Source organism: Chiloscyllium plagiosum, chromosome 12 (genome assembly GCF_004010195.1).
Source record: "Chiloscyllium plagiosum isolate BGI_BamShark_2017 chromosome 12, ASM401019v2, whole genome shotgun sequence".
Taxonomy (NCBI): Eukaryota; Metazoa; Chordata; class Chondrichthyes; order Orectolobiformes; family Hemiscylliidae; genus Chiloscyllium; species Chiloscyllium plagiosum.
In genome coordinates, this window is record NC_057721.1 from 78,161,903 (window position 1) to 78,175,839 (window position 13,937).

The 13,937-nt window shown below is 42.4% G+C and overlaps 1 protein-coding gene across 3 annotated transcripts in view; it reads right to left on the reverse strand.

Annotated features, from left to right (window-relative positions):
- Window positions 1-413: 413 nt before the first annotated feature.
- usp25 (ubiquitin specific peptidase 25) overlaps window positions 414-13,937 on the reverse strand; it is a 209,958-nt gene continuing 196,434 nt past the window's right edge. For all 3 annotated transcript variants that reach the window (XM_043701415.1, XM_043701414.1, XM_043701413.1), the window contains 2 exons: window positions 10,935-11,130; window positions 414-1,270 (listed from right to left, as the gene is read on the reverse strand). In XM_043701415.1, the coding sequence (XP_043557350.1) occupies window positions 1,098-1,270; window positions 10,935-11,130 (369 nt within the window). In that variant the 3' untranslated portion in view covers window positions 414-1,097. The remainder of the gene's footprint in view (window positions 1,271-10,934; window positions 11,131-13,937) is intronic.

Below are 13,937 nucleotides of genomic sequence, written 5' to 3' on the forward strand. Positions count from 1 at the left end.
AAGAAGCTTCTCCTTAATCACTTTATGGACTTAGTAGTGACTGTACTTTATTGATGGCCTCTTATTCTGGCCTCCTGCGCTTCTCTATGTGTATTATATTGACTTTCTTCTTAACCTTGAAGACCTTCATCTGATCACCCTGGCCTTTTTCCACAGGAGGGGGTGATAGCATTCCCTCTCCAGCTTAATCAATAAAGTGCTCACGAAAAGCAGGAGGAAAAACAAGAAGCAGAATTTAATTTAACAGACGTTTCCCTTGACTTTTCTTCCTTGGAGAAGTATTCTGGAAATTAACCTTCAATCCCTGAGACGGAAGGGCCATTCTGAAAGGGTTGACAACACTTACTTCTCACACTTGACTATCAAAGCAACAGAGATATTTTTATAAAAAAACACACAGAGAACATCAGAAGTTTTGTCATTACATCAAAAAATAGCCATAAATAAAACTTTATTCTTTCAGTTCCTTAACAAGCCTCATGACGTCATTTTCAGGGGGGAACAGAGGGGTTTGGGGGGTAGAGGGAATGCTGGGAAAGTCGGCACCCACACCTCCAAATATTATTGGCTGTCATTAAGAGTAATGGGGAAAGAATAAAATTCATCAGCTGGAACTGAGGTTCTTTTTTCTAAAATAAAAGTTGATAGCGTGGCGAGTTAACAGACTTACAGAAACCTGGTGGCAGGAGCAGGGATGCAAAAGATAAAGAGGGGTATCTCTTGCCTCAAAACGTTCCAAATTCTTAATTTAAACATCAGTCTCTTTTTTTTCCTCTCTCGCTCCTCCAACGTCACCATTTCCTCCGACCAGGTCCAAAGCATCATGCACACTGAGCTGTGTCCACTGTCAGTCTTGCCGTTTAAAAGTTCATTCATGGTAATAGACGCCTTGGTTGCAGTTAAGTTAATTTTTTATTTTATTTTTTAAAAAATGGGTAAAATCTATAGCAGCAGCAGCAAGCAAACTCTGTGATGGGAAGGTGAGGGTTATATCTCAGAACGGAAAGAACAAAAAAGACTTAAATGAAAGAAGTCCTTGTTGGTTGTAACGTGCTCCCCGAAAAAAGAGAGAAGAAAAAGATACTCTGTGTTTCTTTTCATCTGCCGTCTGCGGGGGTTCGACTGAGAGACGCCATCACACGAGCAAAGCGCTCACAAAGTTCGTGCGTGGAGAAAGAAGGGAGCTTCGGTGGCTCACGGAAAGCTTTGATCTCAGTCGAGCAATCCAGCAGCTTTGGCAGGAAGTCTGTCAGCTTCTCTTGCAGGTTGGCTGTGAAAGGGGAATGAGAAAGGGAAAGGGTTATTCATTTTTCGACAAAATATGACACGGCTTCCCATTCAGTTTGCTCCCCATCCAGAGGCTCACCCTGAAGGACTCAGGTGAGCAGCACCACTGCAGGTCTGCTCAATACCAATCCTAAAACCCAAATCTGATGCTTGTGCACTTTTCAATAACAACATTGTGCACTTATAGAGCATACATAACATGGTCAGACATTCCAAGCTGCTTCGCCTATATGTGCACAATGTTCAGCACCATTCGCAACTCTTCAGATACAGGAGCAGTACACAGACAAATGCAATAAAGTCCAGGCTTGGGTTGACAAGTGACAAGTAATATTTGCGCTTCGCAAATGCCAGACTATTAGATTTAGATTACATTACAGTGTGGAAACAGGCCCTTCGGCCCAACAAGTCCACACCGACCCGCCGAAGCGCAACCCACCCATACCCCTACATTTACCCCTTACCTAACACTGCGGACAATTTAGCATGGCCAATTCTCCTGACCTGCACATCTTTGGACTGTGAGAGGAAACCGGAGCACCTGGAGGAACTCCACGCAGACACGGGGAGAACGTGCAAACTCCACACAGTCAGTCGCCTGAGGCGGGAATTGAACCCGGGTTTCTGGCGCTGTGAGGCAGCAGTGCTAACCACTGTGCCACCGTGCCGCCCACAACTATGACCAATGAGAGATTCTAACCATTGTCCCTTGACATTCACAATGGCATTACCATCATCAAATCTACCACTGTCAACATCCTAGGGATTACCACTTACTAGGGAATCAAATAGACTAACCACATAGATATATTGGTTATGAGAGCAGGTCAGAGACTAACAATCTTGCAGTGAGTAACTCAACTCCTGATTTGCCAAAATCTGTCTACCAAGTCAGATAGCATGATGGAACACTCCTCACGTTTGGGTTGCATGAAGCTCCAAAAATACTCAAGAAGCTTGACACCATCCAGGACAAAGCAGCCCACTTGAAGGTACTACATCCACAACTTCCACTCCCTTCACGCCCAATACTCAGTAGCAGCAGGGTGTGCTATAAGATGCACTGCAGAAATTCACCGAAGATCCTTATACAGCACCTTCCAAACTCAAGACCACTTCCACCTAGAAGGACAACAGCAGCAGATACATGGGAACACCATGGTCTGCAAGTTCCCCTCCCAGACACTCACCATCCTGACTTGGAAACATATCGCTGTTCCTTCAGTGTCATTGGGTCAAAATCCTGGAATTCACTCCCTAATGGCATTGTGGGCCAATCCACAGCTGGTGGACTGCAGCAGTTTAAGAAGGCAGCTCACCACCACCTTCTCAAGGGCAACTAGGGACGGGCAATAAATGCTGGCCCAGCCAACACACTGACATGAATGACTGAATACAAAAAAGATTTCCAACTTAACCTGGCTCTGACAAGAACTCAGAGCTGAATCACTAACTCTCTCTACAGATGCTGCCTGATCTGCTGAGTGATTCCAGTATTTTGTTCATTTGGCACTTCAATATTGCCCCCAGCGCATTTGCTTCGGGTGGAGAGAGACTCCCATTCTACCCCTGCTTTCTAAACTGCCAGCACTATTACCACAGCCATGGTCTCTGAAATAGATAGCTGTGGTTAAGTTACATTGTAACGATTTTGTATTGGATCCAGGCAGACAGTGTTTTGACTGACCTGTTAAATCTAGGCTTCCTCTAAATTTTCAGGCTGTCACAACAAATCCACATGCCTATCCCAAAGAAAGATGCTAACAAAAAAAAAACAGGAGCAAGGCTGGAATATTTGACTCTTGTAGGCCATTCAATCAGATGACTAAAAGCTTTCTAGTTCTATGCCATATTCAGTGATTCATAAAAATCAATTAACCTTCAATAAACTGAACAACTGACCATCCACAACTCTCTGGAGTAGAGAATTACCAAGATTTATTTTCTCCTCATGAAGAAATTTCTGCTCACCTGAGTCCTAAATGGTGAAACCTTGCCTTACTTCTATGACCCTCTAGTTCTAGTTTCTCCAACCACTCAGCTATTACCCTGTCAAACTGAGAATTTTACACGGTCCCTAACTACTGACTCCATTCCTCTCCCTGTCCACCATCTCAGATGAAACTATACTTTTGGAAACGTAGTGGGATATTTGACCCTGAGATAAATATCTGACCATGTTTTTGCATCATTGCTAAAACTGCCCATTTCTACCTCCATAACACAGCCCATATCTGAGTTTACCTGCTGCCTTCATGCCTTCAGACTCTCTGGACTCAACTCTTTCAACACCCTGCTGTGTCTGGTCTCCTTATTCCTCCATCCATAAAGCTTAGTTTATCCAAAACACTGCTGCCTATGACCTCACAAGCACATCGCATTCAACCATCACCTGATCTTAGAAGGTCCGTGGTTCTTGCTTGAGCAAGGCCTCAATTTTACAATTCTCACCCGTATTCTCAAATTCCTCCACCACCTTGCCCCTCCACATCTCTGTAAACTCAGCTAGTCTCACAAGTCGCAGGAATAGCTGAGCTCAATTGATGCTGGCTTCTTGAAGATGCCCAAATTTAATCATTTCATCACTAGTGGCTGTGCCTTCAGTTAGCTAGGCCTTAAACTCTGGAATTCGATCCATAAGCAATTTCACCTTGCTTTCACCTGTTGAGACACTCCTTAAAACTTACCTCTTTCATTAAACTTTTCATCGCCTGACCTTATTTCCATATGGCTCAAAGCCATATATTGTTTCAGAATGCTCCTGTGAAACATCTTGACATGTAAAGGCACGTACTGTTTCTATCAGAAAACATCCTATGATTCTAAACTTCAGAGAGTTATAGACCCATTGTTTTCAGGCTTTCCTTATCATAGAATCCTTACATTGTGGAAGCTGGCCATTCGGCCCATCGAGTCCACACTGCGCTCCGAGAAACATCCTATCCAGACCCAACCCCTATCCTATCACTGTAAATCTATATTTCCCATGGCTAAACTGCCCAGCCTGCACGTCCCTGGACACTACAGGCAATTTAGCATGGCCAATCCACCTAACTTGTACATCTCTGGACTGTGGGAAGAACCCCACGCAGACACTTGGAGAATGCACAAACTCCACACAGACAGTTGCCAAGGGTGGAATCGAACCCAGGCCCCTGGTGCTGTGAGGCAGCAGTGCTAATCAATGAGCCAACAGGCCACCCATTATTGGATAGCAATCTGAACCCAAGAATCCATTTTGTTTTAGGTTCTCCAAATCAAGTGCTCCTTTCCTAAGCAGAAGATTCTCAAAAGTGGCCAACCTTATCATACATGTCAATTAATATCACTAGAAGAAATACAGCCATTTGTGAAAAGGTCCTGTGTTTTCTATACCAACCACATTTAAAAAGTTCTTTACTGGTCGTCAAATAAGTTGGGAATTCTCAACATGTGATAGATACGAGAGAAATACAAGTCTCTCTCTTAATCATTAGCAACAAAGTATTTATTTCAAAATAAGATCAGAATGTCTGGCTTTAACCAGGACGTGTAAATATCTCTGGTCACTTTGGTTTCCCCTGCATACTAACCACTTCATCAGTTGATTACATTTGATCATGGGCGGCACGGTGGCACAGTGGTTGGCACTGCTGCCTCACAGTGCCATAGACCTGGGTTCAATTCCTGCCTCAGGCAACCGTGTGGAGTTTGCACATTCTCCCAGTGTCTGCGTGGGTTTCCTCCGGGTGCTCCAGTTGCCTCCACAGTCCAAAGATGTGCAGGTTAGGTGAAGTGGCTGTGCTAAATTGCCTGTAGTGTTAGGTGAAGGGGTAAATGTAGGGGAATGGGTCCGGGTGGGTTGCTCTTCGAAGGGTCGGTGTGGACTTGTTGGGCCGCATGACCTTTTTCCACGCTGTAAGTAACCTAATCTAATCATGATTCCCATGAGTGGGTTTAGACCACTTCCTCCTGTCAGAATCTTTCAGTAATATTTATAATTGTTCACTTCTATGTTAAATACTTGAGGGAAGGACCCCTTCCCTCTTTCAGCTCCATATCCTTTGCTATTTATCATCATCTGAGTGCAGTTTACACTCACTGCTCTGCAACACATATAACAATCCTATGACCTTCGCACCTTGAGATTACTGAGATTAATTTTGCCTTCTCTGTCTTCCTACAGACTGAAGATTTTATTACCTATGACTTATACTTCTGATTACTTGCAAATAGCAGATCAGTCAGCAGTAAATAGCATGCCTCACAAACATCACAATGTCTGGGCAATGAACTTGCCCATAATTGCAGCCAAGGGCAAGATTTGCTTTAATATATAAAAATTTAGTAATATTTTAAAAACAGAAAATAAAATAATGCTGTTGGCCTTTATGGCTTCCTTTGTGAGAAGTGTTCTCGAATCTTTACAATCCATTGAGAATCTCAACTATTTTAATCGTAGATAATTCATAACTGGTTAGGAAAGCTTTCTATTTCAAAACACTGTTAGGATAGTGCTAAAAATGGACTATCAATTTTCAACTGCTATCTGATTTTTCATACCTGAGGCTTTTCATGGATTGTAAAATGTTTTTAAAAGAGGTGCAAACATTGATTAAAGATGGTTGCAGCAAGCATTGACTACAAACTGCAGCAGTTTGTGAAACCATCACTAAATAGCATCAAATGTGAACTTAAATTAACCAGCCATTTAAGGTTTGATTTATACCTTTCTGGAAATTTCACAGATTGGGATGGAAGTTCCCTGCAGATTATCCAGTTTGGGAAAACCAATGCAGTTAGACATTGGAATACACAAAGGAGCTATATTTCAGGCAACAGCTTTTGTGGCAGAGCAGAGAGAAGAAAATAGATTCATAACAGTAAAACTATAAGGCTCGATCTTTCTCTTCATCTCTATGACACAGCACATAGTAATCCGAGAAATTCAATGCACATTTCAGCAAAGGCAAATGGAATCTCATTTGCAATGTCTTCTGAGGGTATAGATGGCTTCTTCCTACCTCAGCAAATTCCTAATATGGAAGTATGACATACTTCCTAATGTGGAAGTATAGAAGTTTTAGGATAGCTGCCAGTTTAAGGTTTGATCCATCCAAAACGGGCTGAGACATCATTTTAATTAGACCATCAAGAAAGACTCAAACAATAGCATAGTGAGAGCTCTAGGTAAAAGAGAGTTTGAGGAAAGGGCTTTCAGAAACCAGCTACAGTTCTGCAATCTGCAAATGCTGTTACTACAGTGAGCATCAACCTCCAACATTCAATTCCTAAAGCCATTATAGCTACAGAATCTGATTTCAATTTTTGAATCCCTTCACCCTGGAAAGAAAAATCTTCAAGCAAGTAAAAGTACTAGACTGGTCTTAACCTCATCTTTGCATTTATCCATATCTAACTTAATCTTGGAAACTGTATTTCTGCAACTAGTTTTCCATTTTTTTTTACTTAGCACCTTTCATAAATAGTTGTGTAATAAACTAACCTTTGATTTCTTTTATTAGATTAGATTCCCCACAGTGTGGAAACAGATCCTTCAGCCCCACAAATTCATACCGATCCTCTGAAGAGTAAACCACCCAGACCCATTTTCCCTCTGACTAATGCACCTAACACTATGGACGTGGCCAACTTACCTGACCTACACATCTTTGGACTGTGGCAGGAAATGGGAGCACCAGTTGGAAACCCACACAGACATAGGGAGAATGTGCAAACTCCACACGGACAGTCGCTTGGGGTTGGAATTGAACCCATGTCACTGGCACTGTGAGGCAGCAGTGCTAACGACTGAGGAACCGTGCCACCCCAAATCATTTAAGCTAAAGTTTTGTTGCTGGGAGAAATTTTTAAATACTCAAAAATTTAAAGAGCTATAAAATTCACACTTCATGTGTCACAATGCAGGAACAACCTCATGTAGTTCTGTCATTATTAACTAGATTTCTTAAAATGCACATCCAAATGCTTTTCTGAAAGTCCTAAGTCTGATTCTTTTATTCTTTCAGATCTTAACAACCTTTTGGGTGGGAAATATTTTCATTTCCCTTCTAATTCCTTCAACAATTAGTTTAAATTTTGACCCATGGCTTCTAACCCACTTCCTAATGAAACAGTTGGCTACTCATTCATCAAATTCCCATTTTGCTTTAAACACTTGAATTTGAGTCTCCCCCAACTTTTTAAAAAAAAACCTTCTTTTCATCTTCTGCAATCCTCCCTTCACTATCATCTCATTAAAAATATACTCTTCCTTATATTGCAACTTTACTAACCACTAACTATAGAAAGAAAATTTGACATTCACACATATTATTTGTAATGTATTTGCTAATTAGGTCATGTAGGAGATACAGATTACATGGGATATATGGCACAGAATTAGGCCACTTGGCCCATCTAGTTCATACTAATGTTAATACTCTGCTTTTTTCTTGTTTAAATCTATCACAGCCATCCTCTATTCCTACTTTCACCACGTATTTGTTTAGCTTTCACTGAAACATATTTATATGCTTCCTTCAGCCACTCCCTGTGATAGGGACGTCCATACTCTCACCACACTCAGTAAAGAAGTTTCTTCTGAATTTGGTGACTATCTTGTATTGATGGCCTCTTTCCCACAAGTGGAATTTTCTCTGTATCCACCCTGTCTAAACACTTCATCATTTTAAAGGAATCTAGTAGGTCCGCCCTCAGCTGCCTTTTTCCCAAGAGAGGAGCCATCCACCCTGTCAATCCTTTCCTGATTTATATAACCATGCAATTCTGGCATTATCCTTGTAAATTTCTCTGCACCCTCTTCAATGCTTCTATGTTCTTTTCATAATATGGCAACCAGAACTATAGGCAGTATGCTAAGTGGTATAATTAAGGTTCAATACAGAATCGATCCAACTTCCCTTCTTTATAATTATACCCCTCCAAAAGAAAGCCGAGTATTTGGTTTGCTTTCTTTCAGGCCTTGCTAGCAGGTGGTGCAACTTTTAATGATTAATATTGAAATGATACTATGGGTTTAAGAGGTGCATTTTGTCCTCTTTTTTGAAGAGACGTAGAGGTGTTGAGCAGTCCATGCAGACACACTGGAGTAAACAGCTTCTCAGGCCGTGGCTTTTTTTAAAAGTTGGAACAATAGAAGCAGGCTGAATGGGTGTGGTAAAACCTCTCACAGAACCAGGATTTTTTGGTTTTTAGATTTTCAGTTGTTGGGGTGTTGAAGGTGGGTTTGGAAGCTATGGGACATCTCTCCCTGCTACTCTCTCTCAGATTCTTCTCGATGGCTTTCCGCCTGGACTGGAGAATTGCCTGTGAGGTAATCGATTTTTTTTAACTTGCTTTTTTCCTAGAGTGTTTTTGTGGGATGTTACTATATGAGAACACTTCCTGTTCAGTCGTAAAATAATCTATTATTCTGTAAATTCGCCAAGAGTTAAGTTAGTCCAATTTCTTCTTTCTTTTGTTGTATTTTAGTTATAGTGCATGAATAAAGTATGTTGTGCTTAATGTTGAGTAGTTTAGCCAATCAAATAACATCTGGAACACAACACTTTACAGTTATCTTTAAAATAAGAAAAGGTTAAGCTATCCCCTTAATATATTTTGAGGGAGTTTGGTCTGATCCATACCAATATATTGTCCTCTGAAAGCCCTTCATTCCTTTACCTTAGCTAGACTTGCATCTTCCAATAAATAAGTGACTCCACTCATTCTTCCTATTGAGTCTTCCACAGACTGTCCATAACAGATCCCACTCTGATCTGTGTGTTGAATTAAGTATTTATTTTTATGTTCAATAAAATACCCTTAGACAGCAGTTGGAGAAAAATGTTCACAGAATCCTTATAGTGCAGATACAAGTTATTCAATCCATTGAGTCTGCACCGAACCTCCAAAGAGTATCCCACCCATCCCTCACCCACCCTATTCCCATAACCCCATATTTTGCATGGCTAATCCGCCTACCCTGCATATTCCTGGATACCACAGGGTAATTCAGCACGGTCAATTCGCTAAACTGTACATCTTTGGATGGTGGGAGGAAACCAGAGCATCTGGAGGAAACCCACGCAGACATGGGGATAATGTGGAAACTCCACACCGACAGTGTGGAGGCTGGAATCAAACCCAAGACCATCGTGCTGTGAGGCAGCAGCACTAACCACAGATATTTGTAATGCCTTGAGTAAAGTCAGGTGTACCGAATGTTGACTGCGTCTTTTTTTTTACTATTTTTGTATCCTCAGAAAGGAAAACCAGAGTTCCAGAAGATGATAGGACTGCTCCCTCATTAGAAAGAGTAGACTGGTAGTGAGATTAACCAGCGAGTTACCATGCCTCAGGCAAAGTGTGAGGTTGAGAAGGTGGGTCTTCATGGTGACCTCAGCCTTTACAGAATTCGGATCTGTGCTGGTGACATCACTCTGCATCACAAATCAGCCATTCAGGCAACTGAGCTAATCGATAGCCTGTGCAAAAATGCACCAACCACAGTTTAAGCAGACCCTAATATGAGTCCAATGCTAACACCTATTTCTCTAAATTCTATGCTTTGAAGTATAAAACCAAAGTTTCCATCTAGTGTGCTACAGTTAACGAGTACCTACTCCAGTTAACGAGTACCTGCCTTCGCTGTTGTCTCCAAAGTAACTTGACATCATTTTGCAACATCCCCAAGGCCCTGTGAATTTGTACAAACCAGCTTTCCTTTCCGCTGGTCGTAAACCCGAACACTTTGACATTGACTCCAGATTATGAATAATTCATAAAAGTGACAACCAACTGTGGTTTCCTGTATTGATTATTCACACTATTCTTCACCTATTGCCAAGAATGGTGAGGGTGTTCAGCCCAACCAGTCTACAATGCTGTTCATCTTTCTGCAAAAGTAGTCCTGGTACATTGTTTCTTTATTTCTTGAGTTTCTTTTTTCCTTCAATCTTTCTTACATGTTGACAAGCTCTTTGCTTCAATCGCTAATTGTCCTTTTGTGTTCCATAGCCTCACAACCTGCTGTTGAAACAAGGATGCTCTTGCACATCTCCTATATTTGGTCTTACATCTGTGCTCCTTTGTTCTAGATATTTTCAACATGAGAAATGAGACTGTGTCAATCTATAACCATCCCTTCAAAATAAATTGAAATACTCCTGTTCAAACATAAAAAAAGGTTCGTTATAATGATAATTAACAATTATAACTTGCTTCAATTTAAGAAGTTTTTAAAAATCTAGCTCAATATGTTTCAGTCTACTTCTGAACCTCTTGCATTTCTCTTTGCGGCAATCTTCACATCTAGATAGCTCAATGGTCATTCAACAATCCTTGTGGAGGTGAAGGCATGGTGGCAATGTTACTGGGTTAGCATTCCAAAATCTCAAACAAATGCTCTGGGGACAGGCATTCTAAGCCCATCATGGCAGATGGTGAAATTTCAATTCAACAGAAATCTGGAATACAAACAAGTCTAATGGCAATCATTGTCATAGAAGACCAATTAACATCCTTTAAGAAAGGACATCTGCCTAATTTACCTGATCTGGCTGACATGTGATTCCAAATCCAATGCAATGCAATTAGAGATGAGCCATAAATGCTGGCCTAGCCAGTGTTGCCTGTATTCCATGCACGAATGAAGAAAAACTTACGTTCCATTTCTTGCCCCAAGTATGAACACCATCGGTTCCTCATGTCTTCTACAGCCACAATGTCTTTCTCTTCCATTTCATCCACCAATAACAGCGGCAGACAGGGAACGACCAACTCATTCATGGTGGTGAGTCCTTCCTCTACGTCCTGGTCATCTCCAGACTCAAAGAGAGCCGCGGCATGCTCGTTCAATTTCTACCACAGCACAGCAAAGGAATATGTCAAATAGACAGAGTCATACAATACAGAGCAGGGCTTTAGCCCATTGAGTCTGTGCTGACCTTTCTACACTGATCCATCTACACAAATCTCACTTTCCACGGCCGGGCCCATTGCCTTGAATATTATAACATTTCAAGTGCTCATAATGTTTTAAAGGTTCGAGAGCGTGGTGCTGGAAAAGCACAGCATCTGAGGAGCAGGTGAATCAACATTTCGGGCAAGAGCCCTTCATCAGGAGTGGGGCTTGTGAGCCAAGGGGGTAAGGAGGAGGGTTGGGACTGGGGGGGGAAGGTGGTTGAGTGTGAGATATGTAGATGAAGGTGTGGGTAACGGTGATAGGTTGGAGAGGAGGGTGGAGCGGATAGATGGGAAGAAAAATGGACAGGTAGGACAGGTCATGAGGGCAGTGCTGAGTTGGAAGGTTGGAACTGGAATAAGGTGGGGGGAGGGGAAAATGAGGAAACTCGTGAAATCCACATTGATGCTGTGTGGTTGGAGGGCCCAAAGGCAGAAGATGAGGTGTATTTCCTCCAGGCTTCGGGTGGTTGGGGTGTGGCGATGGAGGAGGCCCACGACGTGCATGTCGTTGGAGGAGTGGGAGGGGGAGCTGAAGTATTTGGACCCAGGACAGTGGGGTTGTTTGGTGCGGGTGTCCCAGAGATGGTCTCTGAAGCGCTCAGCAAGTGGTCAAGTTTCCACTCAAGTTACTCTCTATTCCAGAGTCTCAACACCCTTTGGACGAACATTATATCTCTCAAATCCCCCCGGGTCTTACATGTTACCATAAAACATAATAAAATTTGAAGGGTCCATGAAATAAAGGGTCATAGTTACATAAATAGACTGGAGAAGTTGGTGTTATTCTCCTTACACTAGAAAAGGACAAAAGAAGATTCAATTGCAGGTTTCTAAATCCACAACAGGCTGCTCAGAACAGATCACAATAATCCAGATGAGGTAAATCCAAGGTTTTGCAAAAGCTCATCATTCCTTCCTTGCTTTTCTACTCTTTACCTTAATCTTTAATATACAGGATCTCGTAAAACCTATGTTCTCAATGTATCCTTCCCCCTTTAATGATTTTTACACACATGTTCCCAGCTCCCTCTATTCATGTACACCTTTAAAATTCTGCCTTTTGCTTAATACTGAACTTGCTATCGCAATGAGTAGTTAAGGCGCATAGAACTCTGAGTTCTTTATTCAGAGAGTAGAGAGGGTATGGAATGCTTTGCCTGCAACGGTAGTAGATTCGCCAAGTTTAAGTGCATTTAAGTCGTCATTGGACAGACATATGGACGTACATGGAATAATGTAGGTGGGATGGGCTTCAGATATGTAAATAATTGGAATGCCTTCTGGGGAAGGTGGGACCTGTACAAGAAGGACGGGTTGCATCTGAACTGGAAGAGGACCAATGTCCTGGGTGGAAGGTTTGCTCGAGTAGTTCGAGAGGGTTTAAGCTAGTATGGCAGGGGGGTGGGAACCTGAGCTGTATACCGGAGGTGAGAGTTGATGCAGATGAGGCAATAGTAAGAGGTAGGCCAGCTAGAGGGAAGGATTTTCCTGGGAAGGAACCAAGGGATCAGTTAAAGTGTGTTTGCTTTAACACAAGGAGTATCAGGAATAAAAGTGATGAATTTAGAACATGGATCAGTACCTGGTGCTATGATGTTGTGGCCATAACAGAGACATGGGTTTCTCAGGGGCAGGAATGGTTGCTGGATGTTCCAGGGTTTAGAACATTTAAACAGAATAGGGAGGGGGGAAAAAAGAGGAGGGGGTGTAGCACTACTAATCAGAGAGGGTATCACAGCTACAGAAGCTTCCACAGTCAAGGAAGATCTGCCTACCGAGTCAGCATGGGTGGAAATTAGAAACTGCAAGGGAGCAGTCACCTCATTAGGGGTTTACTACAGGCCCCCCAATAGCAGCAGGGAGATTGAAAAAGCATAGGTCGGCAGATTTTGAAAAAGTGTGGACGTAGTAGGGTTGTTGTATTGGGTGACTTTAACTTTCCCAATATTGATTGGAACCTCCTTCGAGCAGAAGTTTTGAATGGAGCTGTTTTCGTAAGGTGTGTTCAGGAGGGTTTCCTAACTCAGTACGTTGACAGGCCGACGAGGGGAGAGGCCATTCTAGACTTGGTGCTCGGAAACGAGCCGGGGCAGGTATCAGATCTTGTGGTGGGAGAGCATCTTGGTGATAGTGACCACAACTGCCTCACATTCTACACAGCTATGGAGAAAGAGAGGATTAGGCAAAATGGGAGCATATTTCATTGGGGAAGAGGCAACTATGATGCGATTAGACATGAGTTAGGAAGCATGGACTGGGAGCAATTGTTCCATGGTAAAGGCACTATAGACATGTGGAGACTGTTTAAGGAACAGTTGTTGCGAGTGATGAATAAATATGTCCCTCTGAGACAGGCAAGAAGGGGTAAGATAAAGGAACCTTGGATGACGAGAGCGCTGGAGCTTCTCGTCAAAAGGAAGAAGGTAGCTTACATAAGGTGGAGGAAGCTAGGGTCAAGCTCAGCTCTAGAGGATTACAGGCAGGCGAGGAAGGAGCTCAAAATGGTCTGAGGAGAGCCAGGAAGGGGCACGAGGAAGGCTTGGCAGAACGGATTAGGGAGAACACAAAGGCATTTTACACTTATGTGAGGAATAAGAGAATGGTCAAAGAAAGAGTAAGGCCGATCAGGGATATAGGGAACTTGTGTGTGGAGTCTGAGGAGGTAGGGGAAGCCCTAAATGAGTTTTTTGCTTCTGTCTTTA